The 18,385-nt window shown below is 45.3% G+C and overlaps 2 protein-coding genes across 2 annotated transcripts in view; one reads left to right on the forward strand and one right to left on the reverse strand.

Annotated features, from left to right (window-relative positions):
• GLP2R (glucagon like peptide 2 receptor) overlaps nt 1–1,685 on the forward strand; it is a 55,589-nt gene extending 53,904 nt beyond the window's left edge. Inside the window, exon 13 of the mRNA XM_060204426.1 lies at nt 1,298–1,685. Within this exon, the coding sequence (XP_060060409.1) occupies nt 1,298–1,597 (300 nt within the window). The 3' untranslated portion in view covers nt 1,598–1,685. The remainder of the gene's footprint in view (nt 1–1,297) is intronic.
• Nucleotides 1,686–3,064: 1,379 nt separating this feature from the next.
• Nucleotides 3,065–18,050, reverse strand: RCVRN (recoverin). The gene is made up of 3 exons (XM_007522653.2): nt 17,204–18,050; nt 11,288–11,399; nt 3,065–7,822 (listed from the first exon to the last, which is right to left on the reverse strand). Exons 1-3 carry the CDS (start codon nt 17,582–17,584, stop codon nt 7,707–7,709), a joined length of 609 nt encoding a protein of 202 aa, XP_007522715.1. The 5' UTR covers nt 17,585–18,050; the 3' UTR covers nt 3,065–7,706.
• Nucleotides 18,051–18,385: the final 335 nt, after the last annotated feature.

Genomic DNA, 18,385 nt, shown 5'->3' on the forward strand with positions numbered 1-18,385 from the left:
CTCAGTTTCCTCATGTGTGAAATGGAACTGACAGTCATCTTTATCATACTGCGTTGTCCATGTGGCACACTGAGGTCACAGTAAAAGCTTGATACTTGGTAATGATGACAATGTCCGTTACTACAACCCAACCAGCTGCCTGTTTCCATGAGGGAAAAAAAAAAAGCCTGATGTGAAGAGGAGCAGAGACTAGAGCAGTTTACTCTTGTCTGTACCAGGTGGTGGAGTTTCCAGAGTCTTGTTAACCTGCCCCTCCTTCCGATCCCTTGTTCAAATATTTCCCTTTCCTCTGGACGCAGAATCCACTGGAGTGTGAACATGATAGAAATACTCGTTCATCTCGCACACAGCTGCTTTTTCTGTATCATCATGCCATCAGGCAGCATTCAAATGTCACCTCCGTCACAGTCCTCTCCGGAGCCCTGTGCTTCAAGTTTCTGTTTCCTTACCTCGCTGTCCTGAATATTGCTACCAGTTGTGCTTATGTGTAGTCATTATTTTCCCTTGTCTTTTTGTATTTTCTCTTTGCCTTTTGTCTTCTGCCAGTTAGAAGGCAGGTTTCCCAAAGGTGACAAAGATAGTCATTCAATAAATCTTGGTCCACTAGACACGAGGTTAAATGACCCCAAGACTATATAACCGTTGGGCTGGGCAGTGGCACATTCAATAGAGTGCACATGTTATTCAAGACCCGGGTTCTCACCTGCATAAGTAGTGAAGCAGTGCTGCAGGTGTCTCTCTCTTTCTCTTCTCATTCCTCTCTCAATGTCCCTCTGTCTCTATTAGAAATGGAAAAAAAGAAAGAAAAAGAAAAAGAAAAAAAGGACCTTGGGAATGGTGGATTTGTTGTATAGGCACCAAGACCCAGTAATAATCCTGGTTGCAATAAAAATTAAAAACTAGGGGGTCAGGCGGTAGTGCAGCAGGTTAGGTGCAGGTGGCGCAAAGCACAAGGACCGGCATAAGGATCCTGGTTCGAGCCCCCGGCTCCCCACCTGCAGGGAAGTTGCTTCACAGGTGGTGAAGCAGGTTTGCAGGTGTCTATCTTTCTCTTCCCCACTCTGTCTTCCCCTCCTCTCTCCATTTCTCTCTGTCCTATCCAACAACTAAAAACAACATCAACAATAACAATAATAACCACAACAAGGCTACAATAACAAGGGCTACCAAAAGGGGAAAAATGGCCTCCAGGAGCAGTGGATTCATGGTGCAGGCACTGAGCCCCAACAATAACCCTGGAGGCAAAAAAAAAAAAATTAAAAACTAAAGACTAACCCCACCCTCTTCTCGCTGGCAGGTAAAAGCTGAGTTGTGGAAACATTGGGCCCGCCCCTCGGGCTTTAGAGCCTGGCTTCTGGAGAAGCACTTCCAATTCCTGGGCAAATGTCCCAAGAGGCTTTCCAAGGGAGACGGCACTGAAACCCTTCAGAAGCTCCGGCCCTTGCCTGGCATCGGCCCCCTCCTGCTGATGACCGTTCAGGGGCCTGGAGGTCGGGGCGCCAGGCCTCCTCGGGGCCACAGCCTGTCTGAGAGCAGTGAGGGCGACTTCACCCTGGCCCACACCATGGAGGAGATCCTGGAGGAGAGTGAGATCTAGACTGGAGGTTGTCCCCTGACTCTGCTCCCTGGGAAGCCTCTGGAGAGCCCTGGGGGAGGAAGAGGCTAACCCAGGTAGAAGCTCAAGCCTGTCCCCAAACACCTCAGCCACCCTGACATGAAGTCTGTCTTACAGCCAGCCAGTCCTTCACGGTCTGTATGAAAGAGGTGTATAGGCACTCACGTGTCTGTGTCTGCACCATCACCACCCCTCCCCCAGCTATGCGAATAACCCACTCAGGTGCACTCTACAGAATGAACACCAGCCTCTAGAGTTGATCCTGGACTCAAATGAATGAAGTCCTACCCGCAGACAGAGGCCAGCCAACCACTCTTCCTTCAGCCCGCACGGTGAAAGGCTGCTACCAGGAACTGGGTCTAGGGTTTAAAAAGAACAACTCCTCCTGGAAGAGATGCTAAGAGACTGTCTGGGATGATGGTCCGCTTGGGGGAAACTAAGCAACAAGCATTCTAGGAATTCTGACACAAGCCCACATTGAAAACACCAGGCAATGTGAGAGGGGCTGGAAGGTCCCTACGCCCCAGCTGCCCAGGAAGGGTAATGCAAGTGCTATTCTGCATTTAGCAGTTCAGTTAGGACAAGCTTGTCCTCCCCTGGCAGAGCAGAACTCCACATGACCCCGCTCTTCTTCCCGCTTCCCTTCTTTCTTCTTGTCCTGTCCTTCTTCCCTCTCTTCATGCTGGTCCCTTTACCCATTGGGCAGCATGGACCTTCCCTGCCCTATCATTTTCTTGGGCACAGAATGGCCCTGCCAGCTTTGGTTTGCCATTGATATTTTTGGTGACCACATTTTCTGCTCTGGGAAGTTTGTCTGCTGCCCTCACTAACATGAGTGTCTGCTGGGTAAGGCGGCACTATCCTATGGAGATGGACACTAAGAGTTGGAGGGGGCTGAGGTAGGTGACAAGACTGTGTCTGATCTGGATGCTACCTGACGTCAAAAGGGGTAGATCTGGGGCCAGGTGGTGGCGCACTTAGTTGAGCATACATGTTATAATGCGCAAGGACCCAGGTTCGAGTCCCTGGTCCCCACCTGCAGGGGGAAAGCTTTACGAGTGGTGAAGCAGGCATGCAGGTGTCTCTCTTTCTCTTTCCCTCTCTGTCTTCCCCTACCCTCTCAATTTCTGACTGTCTCTAGCCAATAAATAAAGATAATAAAAATTAAAAATATAAAATAATTTAAAAAAAGGGATAGTCTGTGAGAACCATTGCACCAGTATGGAATGACACTTGTGCCCAGGGAGTGTGTGTGTGTGTGGGGGGGGGGGGGGTGGCAGATAGCCTGAGTCAGGTTCATGACCAAAATTGTAGGACAAGAAGCTGAAGGAAGGCCAGTGGAGGAACATTACATAGAAACAGGATGTTAATGTACAGAAGTGTCCTTTCATGATGTGCAAAATATATGCGATGTGGGTAGGTATGTTGCCATGGAAGGAAAGACCACCATTGAAAAAATGTTTTTATTTATTTATTTTTTTGGATAGAGACAGAAAAATCAAGAGGGAGGTGGTGGTAGAGATTGAGATAGAGGGAGAGGGAGAGAGAGAGGAAGAGAGAGGGAGAGAAAGAAAGAGAGAGATAGAGATACCAGCAACACTGCTTCAACACTTATGAAGCTTCCCTCCTGCAGGTGGAGACTGGGGGCTTGAACCCAGGTCCTTGTAGATTGTAACCATGCGTTCAATCAGATGCACCACCACCTGGCCTCCCAAAGACCATCTCATATATGAGGGGGTGATGGAATATGAGAACTTCTAAAGTAGAGCTGCCAGAGATAACAGTTAAAAATATATGAAGCTCAGTGACATTTGACTTTCAGAGAAGCAGATAATCTTCTTGTACACATATATGCCATGACATATACTTTATCTGAAATCAAAATTGAGTTGGGCATCCTGTGTGTTACCTGGCAATCCTGTTCCCAGCATATTTTAGTACAGAGCCAAGTCTAGGATGAGGAAAGTGAATGTCTGCTTTTGTCACTGAATTTGAGGCTTTTTTTTTAAAAAAAACCTCAGCTGTCAAGATCAATAATATCTTTGTGCAATACTTTTTTTTTTAAATCAAATATATGTTACAGGCCATGTGCCATTCATTAAAATTTTCCTTTAATAATCATTTAATTTAAAATTATTTTTTATTTATTTATGAGAGTGGAATAAGAGAGAACCAGAGATGCCAGAAATTGAACTTGGGACCTCATGTTTCCAAGTCCAATCCTCTATTCACTTTGCCACCTCCTTGGATGCCAGAAATACTGTTTTATGAGACCCGGATGAGAGTGAAGCAAGAGAGACCAGTACAACATGCCTATGCTGACCTGGAGCCTGACTTGTTTCAAATGTTGATGTTTTGTTCCCTACAATGTTTTCTGATGCTAAATTTTAATTTTAAACAAATGCATTAGAATTTTGCTTATCTTGGCTACTGGGTTTTGTTTGTTTGTTTGTTTGTTTTGCTTTGTTTTGGTATAACAGAAAAGCCAGGGTGCTGGGCAGGTACAGAACAAGGGAAGCTTTCTTTATTTGATGTCCAGGTTATCCACTGCTCAATAATTAAAACCTATGACCTTCCTCACTTTTCTGCAATTTTACCTACCTTTTATTTGTTATCCCCTCATTCCTCCCTCTCTCCTTCCCTCCCTTCTAGCAGAACCTTTTAATTTTATTTTTTATTGCCATCAGGGTTATTGCTGGGGCTTGGTGCCAGCACTATGAATCCACCACTCCTGGTGGCCATTATTTCCTTAATTTTTTTTTATTAGACAGGACAGAGAGAAATTGAAGATGGGGAGATAGAGAGGGACAGAGAAAGATGAACACCCACAGACCATCTTCACCGTTTATGAAGCAGACGCCCTACAGGTGGGGAGCTAGGGCTCGAACTCTAGTCCTTTTGTTTAGTAACACATGCACTTAACCAATTGTGCCACTACCCACTCACCCTAGCTGAACCTTTCACACACACACAAATTACACTGCTCCTAGAAGACTTCTTTTTCCCCTTTTAATTTTAGGTATACAGAGAGAGAAAGAGAGAGAGAGAGAGAGAGAGAGAGAGAGTAAAAAAGAGAGACGAGACTCAAGATAGCACTGCTCCACCAGTCACAGACCTTCCTCATGGTACTGTTCCTGGTGCTCCGTGTGGTACTACTAGGGGCTCAAACTTAGGTCTTTGTGCATTGGCTCACTCTACTAGAGTGATGGCTCCCAGTCCTCAGTTCCATACCTAGGAAGTGGGGGCACTTCATATTTTTATAATATAATCAGCAGAGTTGGATCAAACCAGGTGCCCAGGACACATTGACCAAATAAGTCTAGACCGAAATGTCTCCCAGAAAAAAATAATCAAATCAATATCTGTGGTCCATTATTCAAGACCCTACCAAAAGCATTTGTAAACTGTCTTTTGTCCCTTACACACTGCCTGCTGTGGTCCTGCTTATGGTTAATGTAACAAATTTATTTCCTTTGACCTATATTTTGCCCATTTTCTTTCCACATGGATTTCTCCTTGAAGCTGGCTGTCTCTCAGGTCCTTGGAGAAACCCATGCATTATCCTAGTTATAAGCAGAAACAGTCTGTGACATTTAGCCTACAGATATGGTGGCCCAATTGTCCCAGGGACCAAGAGGAGTGGTCAGAGTGGTAGAGTCAGAAAGGACAGAAGGCAGGTGTCTCTCTCCTCTCCTCAGTCACTCTATATAGATCATTCACTTTGCTTACTGCTAGTGGATGTCAGTCTTCACATTATTACACAGGGAACTTTGTACAAGTATTGATAGCTTGGCTTGGCCCAGAGATTCCAACTGAATAGGTTAGAATAGACCTGGATGTTGGTATTTATTTTATGTTATTTTTTAAATTTTTTATTCGAAAGATAATTTTATGTGATAGGGCAGAGGGAAATTGAGAAGGGAGAGAGAGAGAGAGAGAGAGAGAGAGAGAGAGAAAGAGAGCAGCAGCAGTACTGCATCACTGCTTGTGAAGCTTCTTTCCTGCAAATGGGGACTGAACCTGGGTCCTTAAGGAGGTGTGCCACTGTCCAGCCTCCTGGATGTTGGTATTACTAGAAATATTGGAATGATCTTAAATTGTGTAAGTGATGTCCTTTTCATCACTTTGTGCTCATAGTTCTTGACAATTCTAAGTGTACACTGTTAAGCAGAATCATGCAACACTTGTCTTTTTATGACTGGCTTGTTCTTCCCAGCAGGATGCTCTCAATATTACCAGGAGTGAATGGCATGGCAGCTTTGCCTTGCTTTTTGTGGCAGAATGACATGCCATTGTGTGTGTATACTGGATTAAAAACATCCACTCACCAGTTGTTACTCACACATCCTACCTATGGCAAATGATCCCATTGTAAATATGGCATACAAAGGTCCATTGGACTCCCTGCTTTCAACTCTTTGGGGTCTATACCTTAGAATCGCATTGCCGGATCATATAGTAATTGTGTCTAACAGTACTGAGGAACCACCATGCTGTCTCCCAATTTGTGTTCCCAGCGCCAATACCTTCACACTCTTATTTATCCATGTGTCTGCCAACGCTTGATATTATCCTGTTATTTTATAACGGCCACCTTAATATATATGAGGTGGGAGCTCATTATGGTTTGAATTTACATACTCATAATTATTAAAGATGTTGAACATCTTTTTTTATGGACTTATATCTTCTTTGGAAAAAAAATTTATTCAAGCCCTTTGCCTATTGTTCAAACTGATTGCTCTATTATTGTTAGGCTGTAGGAGTTCTTAATATATTCTGGATATTAATCTCTCATCAGATGCATTTAAAATATTTTCTCTCCTTCTTCAGATTGTCTTTCCACTCTCTTGATAATGCCCCTTGATAGTGTAACAAAAATTTTAAAAAATTTGATGAAGTTCCATTTATCTATTTTTTTTTTCCTTTTGACTGAGAGGTTTTTTTGTTTTGTTTTAATATATGATGAGGTTAAAGGACACTGAACATAAATAAAGGGGGAAAGGGAAGAGGCACAGCCTCTGCCTGGAATCTGGCCTTGCTTAGCAATCTCCTTTCATAATAGACTTAATTACTGTCAGTGATAAATACTGTCGGTATGGTTGGTACAGTCCTGTAGGATTTTTTTGTTTTTAGGAGCCTGCATTGAGGTGCAAACCTATCTGGCCTCACGTGGTCAATTCGTGTGACCATCCAGGGCAGATGTGGAGATGGAGTGGGCAGCCTGGTGTCTGTGTTCGTCTGGCTAAGCTCTACGTGCACTACATACAAGTGGGACGTCTGGTTGTTGGGACTTTGACACATTAAAATCTGCCCTGTTACACCTTCCCTCAGTGCCTTGCCCATGTGTCTGGTGATCTCTGTCTCACGCAGTGGCTTCTTTTATTTTTATTATTTTATTTTCCCTTTTTTGCCCTTGTCTTTTTTTGTTGTTGTAGTTATTATTGTTGTAATTATTATTGATGTCGTCATTGTTGTATAGGACAGAGAGAAATGGAGAGAGGAGGGGAAGACAGAGAGGGGGAGAGAAACATAGACACCTGCAGACCTGCTTCACTGCCTGTGAAGCAACTCCTCTGCAGGTGGGGAGCCCGGGGCTCCAACCGGGGTCCTTACTTGGGTCCTTGCGCTTTGCGCCACGTGTGCTTAACCCGCTGCCCTACCGCCCACCTCCCGCAGTGGCTTTTTCTAAGCTTCTAGTTCCCTCTGCCTCCTTCACCACCACCTTCAGAACCCTGGTCCTGTACGGCAGTGCAAATAGCTTCCATTTTCAATTCAAGAACCAGCCAGCTGTGAGGCCAGCTCCTCTTGCATTTATTGGAACCTGCTTACCCAGCACTCCAGAAAGGAGCTTACATGGGGGTGACATTTAGGACTCCAAAGACCTAATCCTGGGATTATCAGGAGGCCTGGGTTGGTGGGTGGGGTGAGGGTATAACAGACGTGCTCTTAAGACTAAGGGAGGATGGGGCCTGTGGGTTTAACTCTCTGTGAGTGTGGAGGCCTCGCTTTCAGTCAGGAGGTGTGTGAGCATGCGTGTTCCAGTGTGCTTATGAGCGGTAGGGGACGGGAGACAGCTGAAAGGTTGCCGTCAGGGTTTCTTTTCCTTTATCCTTTCCTTCACTTTTTGAGGTTCAAATTGAATCAGTCGCAGAATTTCTTTATTGGCCAGGGTCCCCTCGATGAACTCCTCCTCTGTAAGTTTATCTGCATGGGGGAGGAAATACAATATAGTCAAGAATGACTGTTTTGGGCTACAGGGACACTGACCTTTGACTGGTGTGCTTGCACCAATATGGAAGTGCTGAGGACTCACTGTTTCTCAGGGAAGGTGCCAGTACCCAGTACCAAGTACCCAGCTCTTCCTAGACCCCCCTTAAGCCATCTCCCAAGATGACTTCACAACAGGCACCGCCAAGCACTCAGCATGCTATTCGAGGTCTACTGTCTCTCCTGCTCTCCTTACCAGGTTATTCACTGCTTTGAATGTTATCCTAGGTCTCAAGGTTCAAGATCTGGTTTAACTTCTGTAGGACTGATCAAAGTAAATGTTCCCAGTGTACACCCAGGGAGAAGAGGAGAGGAGGTCCAATATGGGGCTAGGAGGAACTGGCTTCTGGAGAGGTCACTTGAGTCTCTCCCCTCCCCCCAGCACACAGGTAACCCCATCATTTCTGGATGTCAGTGCTGTCATGATTCACTTCCATGCATATATACATCATCCACTAGTCTCCCTCTTTGGGACCCAGAGAGAGGCTTGTCCTCAAATGAGTGTCAGTTAAACTGACACTTCTGTCCAGTTAAATGCATGTCATTGAGCCCTTCCTCTGTGCCAAAGTCACGGTGGAACTGAGGTAACTGGAAGTAAGGCCATTTCAGGAGGTGGAGGGCAAGATGTACACAGAAGGAAGCCCCTAGTTTGGGGAGGCTCTTGGTCTCTGGGGAAGACAGTCACATAAACCAAACATGCCCATCCCAAAATATCTGTGTTTACCTATGTTCATGGCAGCACAATTTGTAATAGCCAAAACCTGGAAGCAACATAGGTATCCAATCCAGGTGTCTAACAACAGATGAGTGGCTGAATAAGTTGTGGTCTATATACACAATGGAATATTACTCAGATATTAAAAATGATAAATTCACTTTCTTCACCTCATCTTAGGTGGAGCTTGAAGGAATTATGTGAAGTGAGACAAGCCAGAGAGAGAAGGATGAATATAGGATGCTCTCACTCAGAGACAGAAGTTGAGAAATAAGAACAGAAAGGGAAAACATAAAGAAGCAGAACTTGGACTGGAGTTGGTGTATCGCACCAAAGTCAAGGACTTGGGTTTGTGGGGGTGTTTCGGGTCCTGGAGCATGATGGTGAAGGAGCATCTGCACTTGATTACTTCACCTTTTGATCCCAGTTCTGGAGTAAGCCCTGGTCTCCAGAGGGCAGTAAACACACACACACACACACACACACACACACACATGGTCACCTGGCAGGAGTGACTTGTCAGTTCCTCCTTCTGAGGCCTTTACCTGCTTTGGGTCAGAGAGTAGCAAGACAGGGAAGTCAGCCCATGGTCAGACCCAGGGGCATGTCATAAAGAACCAGGAGGCTAGGGCACATCGGGTGGGGGCATCTTGAGCAGTAACAATCTGTGCACCTGACAAGGACAAGGTGCTCAAAGGGGAAGTGCCCTTAGGGCTAAGGCAAGCTCAATGAAATGCCTACCCAGCAAAATTTAAGGAAGTGCTCCGTTTCAGGCATGGGCAAGCACAGGCTTGGTGTCTAAAAGTCAGCGACTCCTTAAATTCTGTTCCCTGGCAACCCTTCCCCTCACCCTAGTCAAGCCTAGTGCCAATAGCCTTCCTTCTTTCTCTGACTTCTTCAGACTGCAAAGTGGGAGGGTTAAGGTCTTCTCCTTCAGTTCCTACTTCCTACCCTGCTTCCTGGCAAGAGACTGCTCACAAAAGGAGCCCACACTGGCTCCTCAGTTTGTGTGTGGGGACAGTTCTATGGACCATGTAGTCTGTTACCAACTGAAATACTAAAGATAAACAAACACACAAAGCCAAACTCAATTGCTGACTTTCCCTTGGAGAGAAAAAAAAAAAATAAGTCAAGTGACTTGTACAAATCCTTCTAAATTTCTACATTTGAAAAAGAATCAACCAGAAACCACCAGACCAGACATCCCTATTTGCAATCGCTACCACTTAAATCACGGGGTAGTTACTAGAGTCTGCTGTCCAGTTCTGGAATCAACCACCACTGTCAATGAGAGACCACAACCTTCCTGTGGACTGCTCCCAACCCAGGGGCAGGCTACCAAGAGAGCTCCTGGGATTTGAAGGCTTAGGGATGTCTGTTTAGCTTTGCCACGACTAAGCCAGAATGGCCTTTTAAACTCATGTTCCTTTTCTTTTCCCCCTTCCTTTCTTTCTTTTACATCAAAGCAAAGCACCATTCAGTAAATAATTTAAAGATTACTTGTCTATTCAGGAAACATTTTTATTTTCCCAGTTGAAATTTTCTTGATCTTATTTTGTGTTCCTTTTTTTTTTTTTTTGCCTCCAGGGTTATTGCTGGGGCTCGGTGCCAGCACTATGAATCCACTGCTCCTGGTGTCCATTCCCGCCCCCCGATTTTGTTGGGTAGGCCAGAGAGAAATAGAGAGAGGAGGGGGAAGACAGAGACAGGAAGAGAAAGATAGATACCTGCAGACCTGCTTCAACACCCGTGAAGTGACCCCCCTGCAGGTGGGGAGCCAGGGACTCGAACTGGCATCCTTGTGTAAAATCAAGTTTCTTATGTAATCTTCCTCCTTTTTTCTTGTTTTCTGCCCACAGGGGTTGCCTCTGTTTTGCAATCTATTAGACCTCTCCCCATTTCTTCTTTTGCCTTTTCTGAGTAAATCTTCTCTAATCAATATTTTTATTATCACCAGACTTTGCTGCTTCCAGCTGACTATTTCAGCTAGAAAGAGAGACAGACAGACAGACAGACACAGATTCCACAGCATCCAAGTTCCCCCTAGTGCTATAGAACTCCTGTGTGATGTACTGAGGACTTGAACTTGAATTACACACATGGCAAAGCAGGTGTCCCAGGTGAGTGATCTTGCCTGACCAATCTCTAATCTCATTTAAATCTACTCCTGTCTAGTCATGCTTCTCATCGGTGCTAAAATAACCTCCTAGAGTAAAACCATGCAAATCAGGGCTAACTCAGACTTGCCTTATCCTAGCTGTGCAGGGAGCACTTTTAATAATAATGATAATAATAATAACTAAAATAAACCAAGCAAAATGGTCACTCTACTTGTAGAGGGGGTTTTCAGCGTCTCCGTGCTCACTGCTGCCAAACAGATCATGAATAGGTTGTAGCTTTCCCTTCTCACTATTCTTCATGGTGGGCTACATTTGTTATAGCAAGGGTTGTTTTTCTTGAAACACAATTGCAATTCAGATGCCCCTCCCCCAGATTCTTGGGCTGCAGGGGAATAAACACTTGCCCACAGCAGAGAGATAGCACAACTGGGTCCTACAGTGTGTGATGAGACAAGATGGCCCCTGTCTTGCCAGGACACTGACTTAGAAGGATACATTTAGCCGGGGTCTCCAGGAAAGAGCTCATGACTGTAAAAATCAAAGCTATTGGGACATAAAGAAACCCACCATCCTCCTTCTTCCCAAAGAATGCCCAGATCTTCTCGGCTCGTTTCTCTGGGGTGTTCTCATCATCAGGGAGATGCTTCAAGTCCTCAGGGTTGATCATTTTGAAAATGGCCTGCACCCAACGAAGAAGAAGATTGTGAGAGGCAGTGGGGTGTGTGTGTGTATGTGTGTGTGTGTGTGCATGTGCGTGTGCATGTGTGTGTGTGTGTGTGTGTGTGAGCCCTGAGAAGGAAGCCCAGGACACTGAATATATGCTGTTACCACCACAGCTTCCCATTCCTGGTGTCCACACTGCTGGAAGGACCAGACACCTTCCACAACATAACATAACACATCATAACAGTGGTTATGATGAAGTGCTCAGGTCCCAACATGCTCATCCAAACTCCTGGGAGTGGAGCCTGGGCATCTGCATTTTTAAGATCCCTGTTTCAGGACTGACTGTGACAGCAACCAGAGCATATAACAGCAACCAGTTTTTTTTTTTGTTTTTTTTTTTAATGGTCACATCTCACCCTTGCAACAACATTACTGACCACATTTTACAAAGGAGAAAACCAAGACAACTAGCCTATTGAAAATTGCACAGCTCAAAAGGCCTGAGAGCAGGTCTGAATCCAGGTAGCAGGGTGCCAAGACTTGCTTTCTTGTGCTGCAGTACTCACCTTATTCTCAGAAGGTCTTGGAGAGCATTCCAGGGACTGGGGGAGGGAGAGGGGAGGTGCCAACAAGAATTTTCCAAAGACTCCCCCAGGCTATGAAAACCACTAATTTCCCCTTTTTGCTCAAGGAGGGATTCAGGGAAAGATTTAGCTCTGGCTCAAGGAGCCTTTTCCCCCTTCCTCTGCTTGGTTAAAAACTGAAAAAAGAGGGAGTCGGGCTATAGTGCAGTGGGCTAAGCGCAGGTGGCACAAAGCACAAGGACCGGCATAAGGATCCCGGTTCGAACCCCGGCTCCCCACCTGCAGGGGCGTCGCTTGACAGGCGGTGAAGCAGGTCTGCAGGTGCCTATCTTTCTCTCCTCCTCTCTGTCTCCCCCTCCTCTCTCCATTTCTCTCTGTCCTATCCAACAATGATAACAACAATAATAACTACAACAATAAAACAACAAGGGCAACAAAAGGGAATAAATAAATAAAATAAATATAAAAAAAAGACTGAAAAAAGAAACTCCTGGTAAGAGAAAAACACATGAAAGAGAAAGAGATAGAGATAGAGAGAGAGAGAGAGAGAGAGATGGGGGGTAGTAGGTGGCTCACTTAGTAAAGCACATGCTACCATGTGTCAGTACGTGGATTTGAACCTTTGGCTACCACATGGAACCCCTGTAAGGGGAAAGTTTCACAAGCTGTGGAGCAGTGCTATAATCTCTCTCCTCTTCTTCCCCTCTCTCTTTCTCTCTTTCTCTTTCTCTGTTTCTCACCCTCAATCAAAGGAGGGCGCTGCTAAGAGTAATAGTGGAGTTGTGCAAGCCTGAACCCTACTGACATACCTGGTGGAAAAATAAGCAAGCAAATAAAGCAAGCCACATGGGCATGTGGGGCAAGACAGGAAATGCCGCCCCCCCACCATCTGTTACCAAGGAAAGAGATAAGGTGGTTTCCAGGTACCCTTCTAGCTCCAAGCTACGAGGATTTCAGCAGCTTAGTGGCTCCAGGGCTGACCAGACTGAGTCAAGGTCATGGCTTCTTGAGTCTGGTCAGTCTTCCCCCCTCACTTGTGGGGCAGGCTCGTGGTGCAAGCAGGGATGCTGGGTGAGAGTCAGCTTGGTCAGGTAGGGGCAGCGGCTCTTGTAGCATCAGCTGAGGGGGAGGGAGGGTCAACAGCATGGAGAATTTCCCCTCAGATCACCATGGTAAGACAAGAAGAGTAAGACAAGCAAGGCCACAGGGATCATTTGCTGCCTTCTCTCACCCTAGTCCTCACCGGTGTCAGATGACTGGGCCCTTGGTGAGAGAAGCCGAGCAAGAACCACTAACTCCTCATCTTGAGTCCAGAGAATTGATATTGTTTTTCTCAAGCACATGCAGCAAGTTGATGAGGTAACAGGGACTAGCTAGCACTCACCATCTCTGGCTCCTAGGCCAGTGACCTTGTGATCAGAATAGCGGATTACACCATGACTCTTGGCTACCTGCAGTCAGGCACACGTTCCTTTCTTCTTTCCCTCCTTCCCTTTCCATCTTGTCCTCCCCCTCTTTCCTCTCTCCTTCTCTTCATCCCTTCTTTCCTTCCTTATTTTCTTTCAGAGAGAATCAACTTACAGGCTTCTGCTGAGTGTGGGATCCTTTAAGTGACTCTGAAGCCTCTGGCCACCTGCCCATTTGAGAGGGAGAGGGTTTGCTGTGACCCCTGGGTGACACCCAGATACCAATGAACTTCTCTCACACTAAGCCTTTAGAAGACTTAAGCCCAAATTGTAGGCTTGGTCATTTTATTTATGGTGTCTTTTAATAAGGGTGGTGGAAGAATTGTGCAAATAAGGGCAAAACTACAAATGTACAAAAAAAAAAAACATTTTGAAATATGAAAGAGATCTTCTACTTAACAAGATTGTAATTAAAAAGATAAAGTTATTAGAATTAAAAAGATGCTTTTAAAAGGACTGAGAAAAAATATGAAGTAAAATAAGGAAAAATAAATACTGAATTGTTCAAAAAGAAGGGGAAAAAAAGGAGTGATTAAATAACTTCCTGGCATTTCCACAAAATGAAATAGCTGCTACTGTTGTTTTGGGGTGGGAGAATATATACCAATGGAGAAAATATTCATAATAAAATATTAGCCAGAACATATGATAAAATGTATATTTTTCATGATAAAGACTATATCCAAATGTGTGATAGTTTAAAATAATTTTATACTATATAGATAAAAAACTGTAAAGGGATTTTATCTTTTCCACACATACCAGTATGTTGACAGCATTTTTCTCTGGGTATCAGAAGTAAGGGCAGTTGAAGATTTCTTTTATGTTTCTAAGTTAATAATTAATTATAAGTTACTTGGGGTTGGGGAGTGGTACACCTAGTGGATCCCACAAGTTATCCTGCACAAGGGCCCAGGTTCAAGTCCCTCACCCTCACCTGTGGGGGTGAAGAGGGAACTTCAGGAGAAGCAGAACAATGTTGCAGGTATCTCTCTTTCTTTTTCCTTCTCTCTCACTCTCAAGAAAGAAAGGAAGAAAGAAAAAGAAAGAGAGAAAGAAAGAAAGGAAGAAAAATAGGTAGGAAGAATAAAAATGAAAAGGGGCTGGGGAGACAGCATAATGGTTCGGACTCTCATGCCTGGGGGTCCTAGGGACCAGGTCTGAGGTTCAATCCCCCATACTACCATAAGCCAGAGTTGAGCAGTGCACTGGTTAAAAATAAAATAAACAACCAAGTAGATAAATAAAACAAGCCCCTGGGAATGGTGGAGTCATAGTACAGGTACTGAGCCCAGTGATATCCATGGTTGAAATGTATGTGTATGTGTATGTGTAAGTGTATGTGTATGTGTATGTGTATGTGTAAGTGTAAGTGTATGTGTAAGTGTATGTGTATGTGTATGTGTAAGTGTAAGTGTAAGTGTAAGTGTATGTGTATGTGTATGTGTAAGTGTAAGTGTATGTGTAGGTGTAGGTGTAGGTGTATGTGTAAGTGTTATGTGTATGTGTATGTGTAAGTGTATGTGTATGTGTAAGTGTATGTGTATGTGTATGTGTATGTATATATGTATGTGTATATGTATATGTCATTTAATTCTAAGTAAGCAGCATGAGCTACTTGCACATTAAACAAAGGTATTTTATAGACATCTAAAATCATTACAGCAAGTGTGCCGGCATGGACAGAGAACAGAGCGTGTGCTGGGGTATACTGGACCTGCCTGAGGATCCCATGTTGAATGTTAGAACACAGGACAGCTGAGAAAGGTGAGTTTGGAGGGGTGAAGTAATGCAGCCCATGTTGTGGGAAATTCAGGGCTAGAACCACATTTCATGTCCATTTGGCTTTTTTCTTTTTTTTTTTTGCCTCCCAACATTATCACTGGGGCTTGATGCCAGCACTACAAATCCACTATTCCTGGCAGCCATTTTTTATTGTATAGGACAGAGATAAATTGAGAGGGGAGGGAATAGATAGAGAGGGAGAGAGACAGAGCGACCTTTGCAGACCTGCTTTGTTGCCTGTGAAGCTTCCCCCCCCCATAGGTGGGGAGCTGGGGAGCTGGGGGGGGGGCGAAACCCAGATCCTTACGCAGGTCCTTGCACTCAGAACTATGTGTGCTATCGCCTGGCCCTCTCCATCTGGCATTTTTACATTATGAATTTCTTTGCTTTTGAGCCTCACACATATGTAATTTTTACCACTCTGGCCCCTTTTCATTCACATAGAACGTGGCTAGAATTTCCAGCCTGTAGGCTCTGTAGGGTCTGTGAAGTCATTGGTCTGGCCCTGCCAACACAACTGCAGGGCAGAACATGAACGTCAATAAGTCTGGGAGCTTTACTCATAGCAACATTAAGTGTTAAGATGATAATTTTGTGTGGCCTGCAAATGATGTTATAAATAGCAAATGATGTTATAAATATCCAAATGACCCTGGACAGATTACAAAAAAAAAAAAAAAAAAAAAAAGGTCCTCCATCTTTGAAATAGAATGACAGAAACAAAGAGACACGAGAGAGAAACAATAAGACCAGAGCTGCCTCTGGTACCATCACATCTCCCCTTTGGTGCCAGGGCCCAAACCAAAATGGTAGGTGTGAGTCTGATAATCCCTCTTATGTATTCAAACCACACTGTGTTCAAAATTAATTGTGACAGAATGTGAATGAGTAATGTTGAAAGAAGAAGAAAGAAAGGGAGGAAGGGAGGAAAAAAGGAAGGAGGAGACAAAAATGTAAATAAGTGGGGACCTGGTACACATACCACCATGAGCAAGGACCCAAGTTTGAGCCCCAACTCACCACCTGCAGGGGGGGGGAAGCTTAACAAGTCATGAAGCAGAGCTGGAGGTCTCTCTCTCTCTTTCTCTCTCTCTCTTTTTCCCTCTCTCTTCCATTCTCTATGTCTTTCTGTTCTACAAAATAAGAAGAGAAGGCAATAAAGGAGAAAGATGGCCACTGGGAATGGTGGATTTGTCATACAGGCACAGAACCCCATCCTCACCTCTCCCCCATGATAAAAAACCTGGTGGCAATAAAAAAAAAATCTAGATGATTGGAAGATCCTTAAGATTCTTCTTAAGGAGAATGAAGTTGTAGTATTGTGCCCAAACCCCTGTGAATATAGGTGAATATAGAAATATTTGTAAATATTGTCCAAAAGCAAAACATTCCTACTTAGGAATAAGTAGATTATTTGGGGAGGGGGTCTGAGAATGTCTTTACCATCAATTTATCTGATTTTTTTTTCTTTTTACTGTTCCAGGCACCAAATAACCTACTGACAGAAATGCTTCTCCTCTAAATGGTGAAGGGATGTAGAGGTCGGGGGGTGGTGGTGGTGGTGGCGTGGTGAAACCAGTCTGTGGGATCCCTTCCTTGCACCATACACAAACACACTCTTTCTCTTAAATATGCTTATTTATTTGTTATTGGATAGAGACAGAGAGAAATTGAGAAGGGAGGGGGAGGTAGAGAGTGGGAGAAACAGAGAGACACCTGCAGCCCTATTTCACCATTCATGAAGTTTTCCCCCTGCAAGTGGGGACCAGGGGCTTGAACCTGGGTCCTTGCACACTTTAATGTGTACGTTTAACCAGATGCTCAACCACCTGCCCTCCTTGCCGCCCCCCCCCCCCCAACACACACTCTTAAGAGGCACCAAGCCACAAAGCCTGCATTCCCATTGTACACTGCAGCCCAGACCCAACCTGGTCCCCAGGGTCCCATGACACAGAGCTGAAAGGAGGCTGGGAGATACTGACCATGACAATCTCTAGCACCTCGTTTTTGCTGATGGTCCCATTGCCATCGACATCATAGAGGGAGAAAGCCCACTCCAGCTTCTGAGTGGTCTTGCCTGCCGAGGTCATGTGCAGGGCCACCACATACTCCTTGAAGTCCAGGGTGCCATCACTATTGGCATCGAAGCTGCGAAAGACATGCTGGGCGTACGCCTTGGGGTCGGAGTCTGGGAAGAATTTGGCATAGATGCCGGCGAACTCCTGCTGGGTGATGCGGCCCGTGGGGCACTCCTTCAGGAAAGACTGGTACCAGGCACAGAGCTCCTCCTGCGTGAACCTGGTGTTTAGCTGCAGCTCCTCCAGGATCTCCTTGGACAGGGCCCCGCTTTTGCTGTTCCCCATGGGTGACGGAGTGTGGGCCCTGGTGGGCAGTCGCTGCCAGCTGGGGAGGTGGAAGCAGCCTGGTCTCCTGGCTGCTGGGGCTGAGATGCTGGTGGATTAGGATTTGTTCAGCCAGTACTTGGAGGGAGGATGGGCCTGAGAGCTTGGAGGGAGGGGGCAAGCTCCCAGAACCCCACCTTCCCCCCGCCCCCGAGATTAAAATAAAGAGCTGACAGTAGGCAGGCAATCCATCTTGGCCTTCAAGGAGGACAGGACAGGAGGTCAGAACCTTTTGAGCCAAAGCCTTGGGCCAGAGCCTTCCCAGTCACCCTTATCCATCTGCCCCATGTCTTCCTTTAGCCCTCTGGGAGCTGTAGTGTTCTGTACTCACTTTGAGGGTCTTAGGGCAGGGTCTGAAACCTCTCATCAAACCCTATAATGGAGTGGTTAGAAGTCTTTTTTCTTCCTTTCCTTCCCTCCCTCCCTCCCTCCCTTCCTTCCTTCCTTCCTTCCTTCCTTCCTTCCTTCCTTCTTTCCTTCCTTCCTTCCTCCCTCCTTCCCTCCCTTCCTTTTTTCTTTACTTCCTTTCTTCCTTTTTTTCTTCCTTCCTTCCTTTCTTTCTCTTTCCCTCTTTTTATTGCAACCAGGGTTAGAGTTGAGGCTTGGGGGTTGCATGGCAAATGCAATCCACTGCTCCATTTTTTTTTTCTTCTTCTCTTTTTTATTTTAGAGGACAGATCAAAATTGGGGGGAGGGGAGAGAAAGACATCTGCAGGTTTACAACACCACTCATGAAACTTACCCTCTTCAGATGGGCAGCAG

This window comes from Erinaceus europaeus, chromosome 12 (genome assembly GCF_950295315.1).
Source record: "Erinaceus europaeus chromosome 12, mEriEur2.1, whole genome shotgun sequence".
Classification (NCBI taxonomy): Eukaryota; Metazoa; Chordata; class Mammalia; order Eulipotyphla; family Erinaceidae; genus Erinaceus; species Erinaceus europaeus.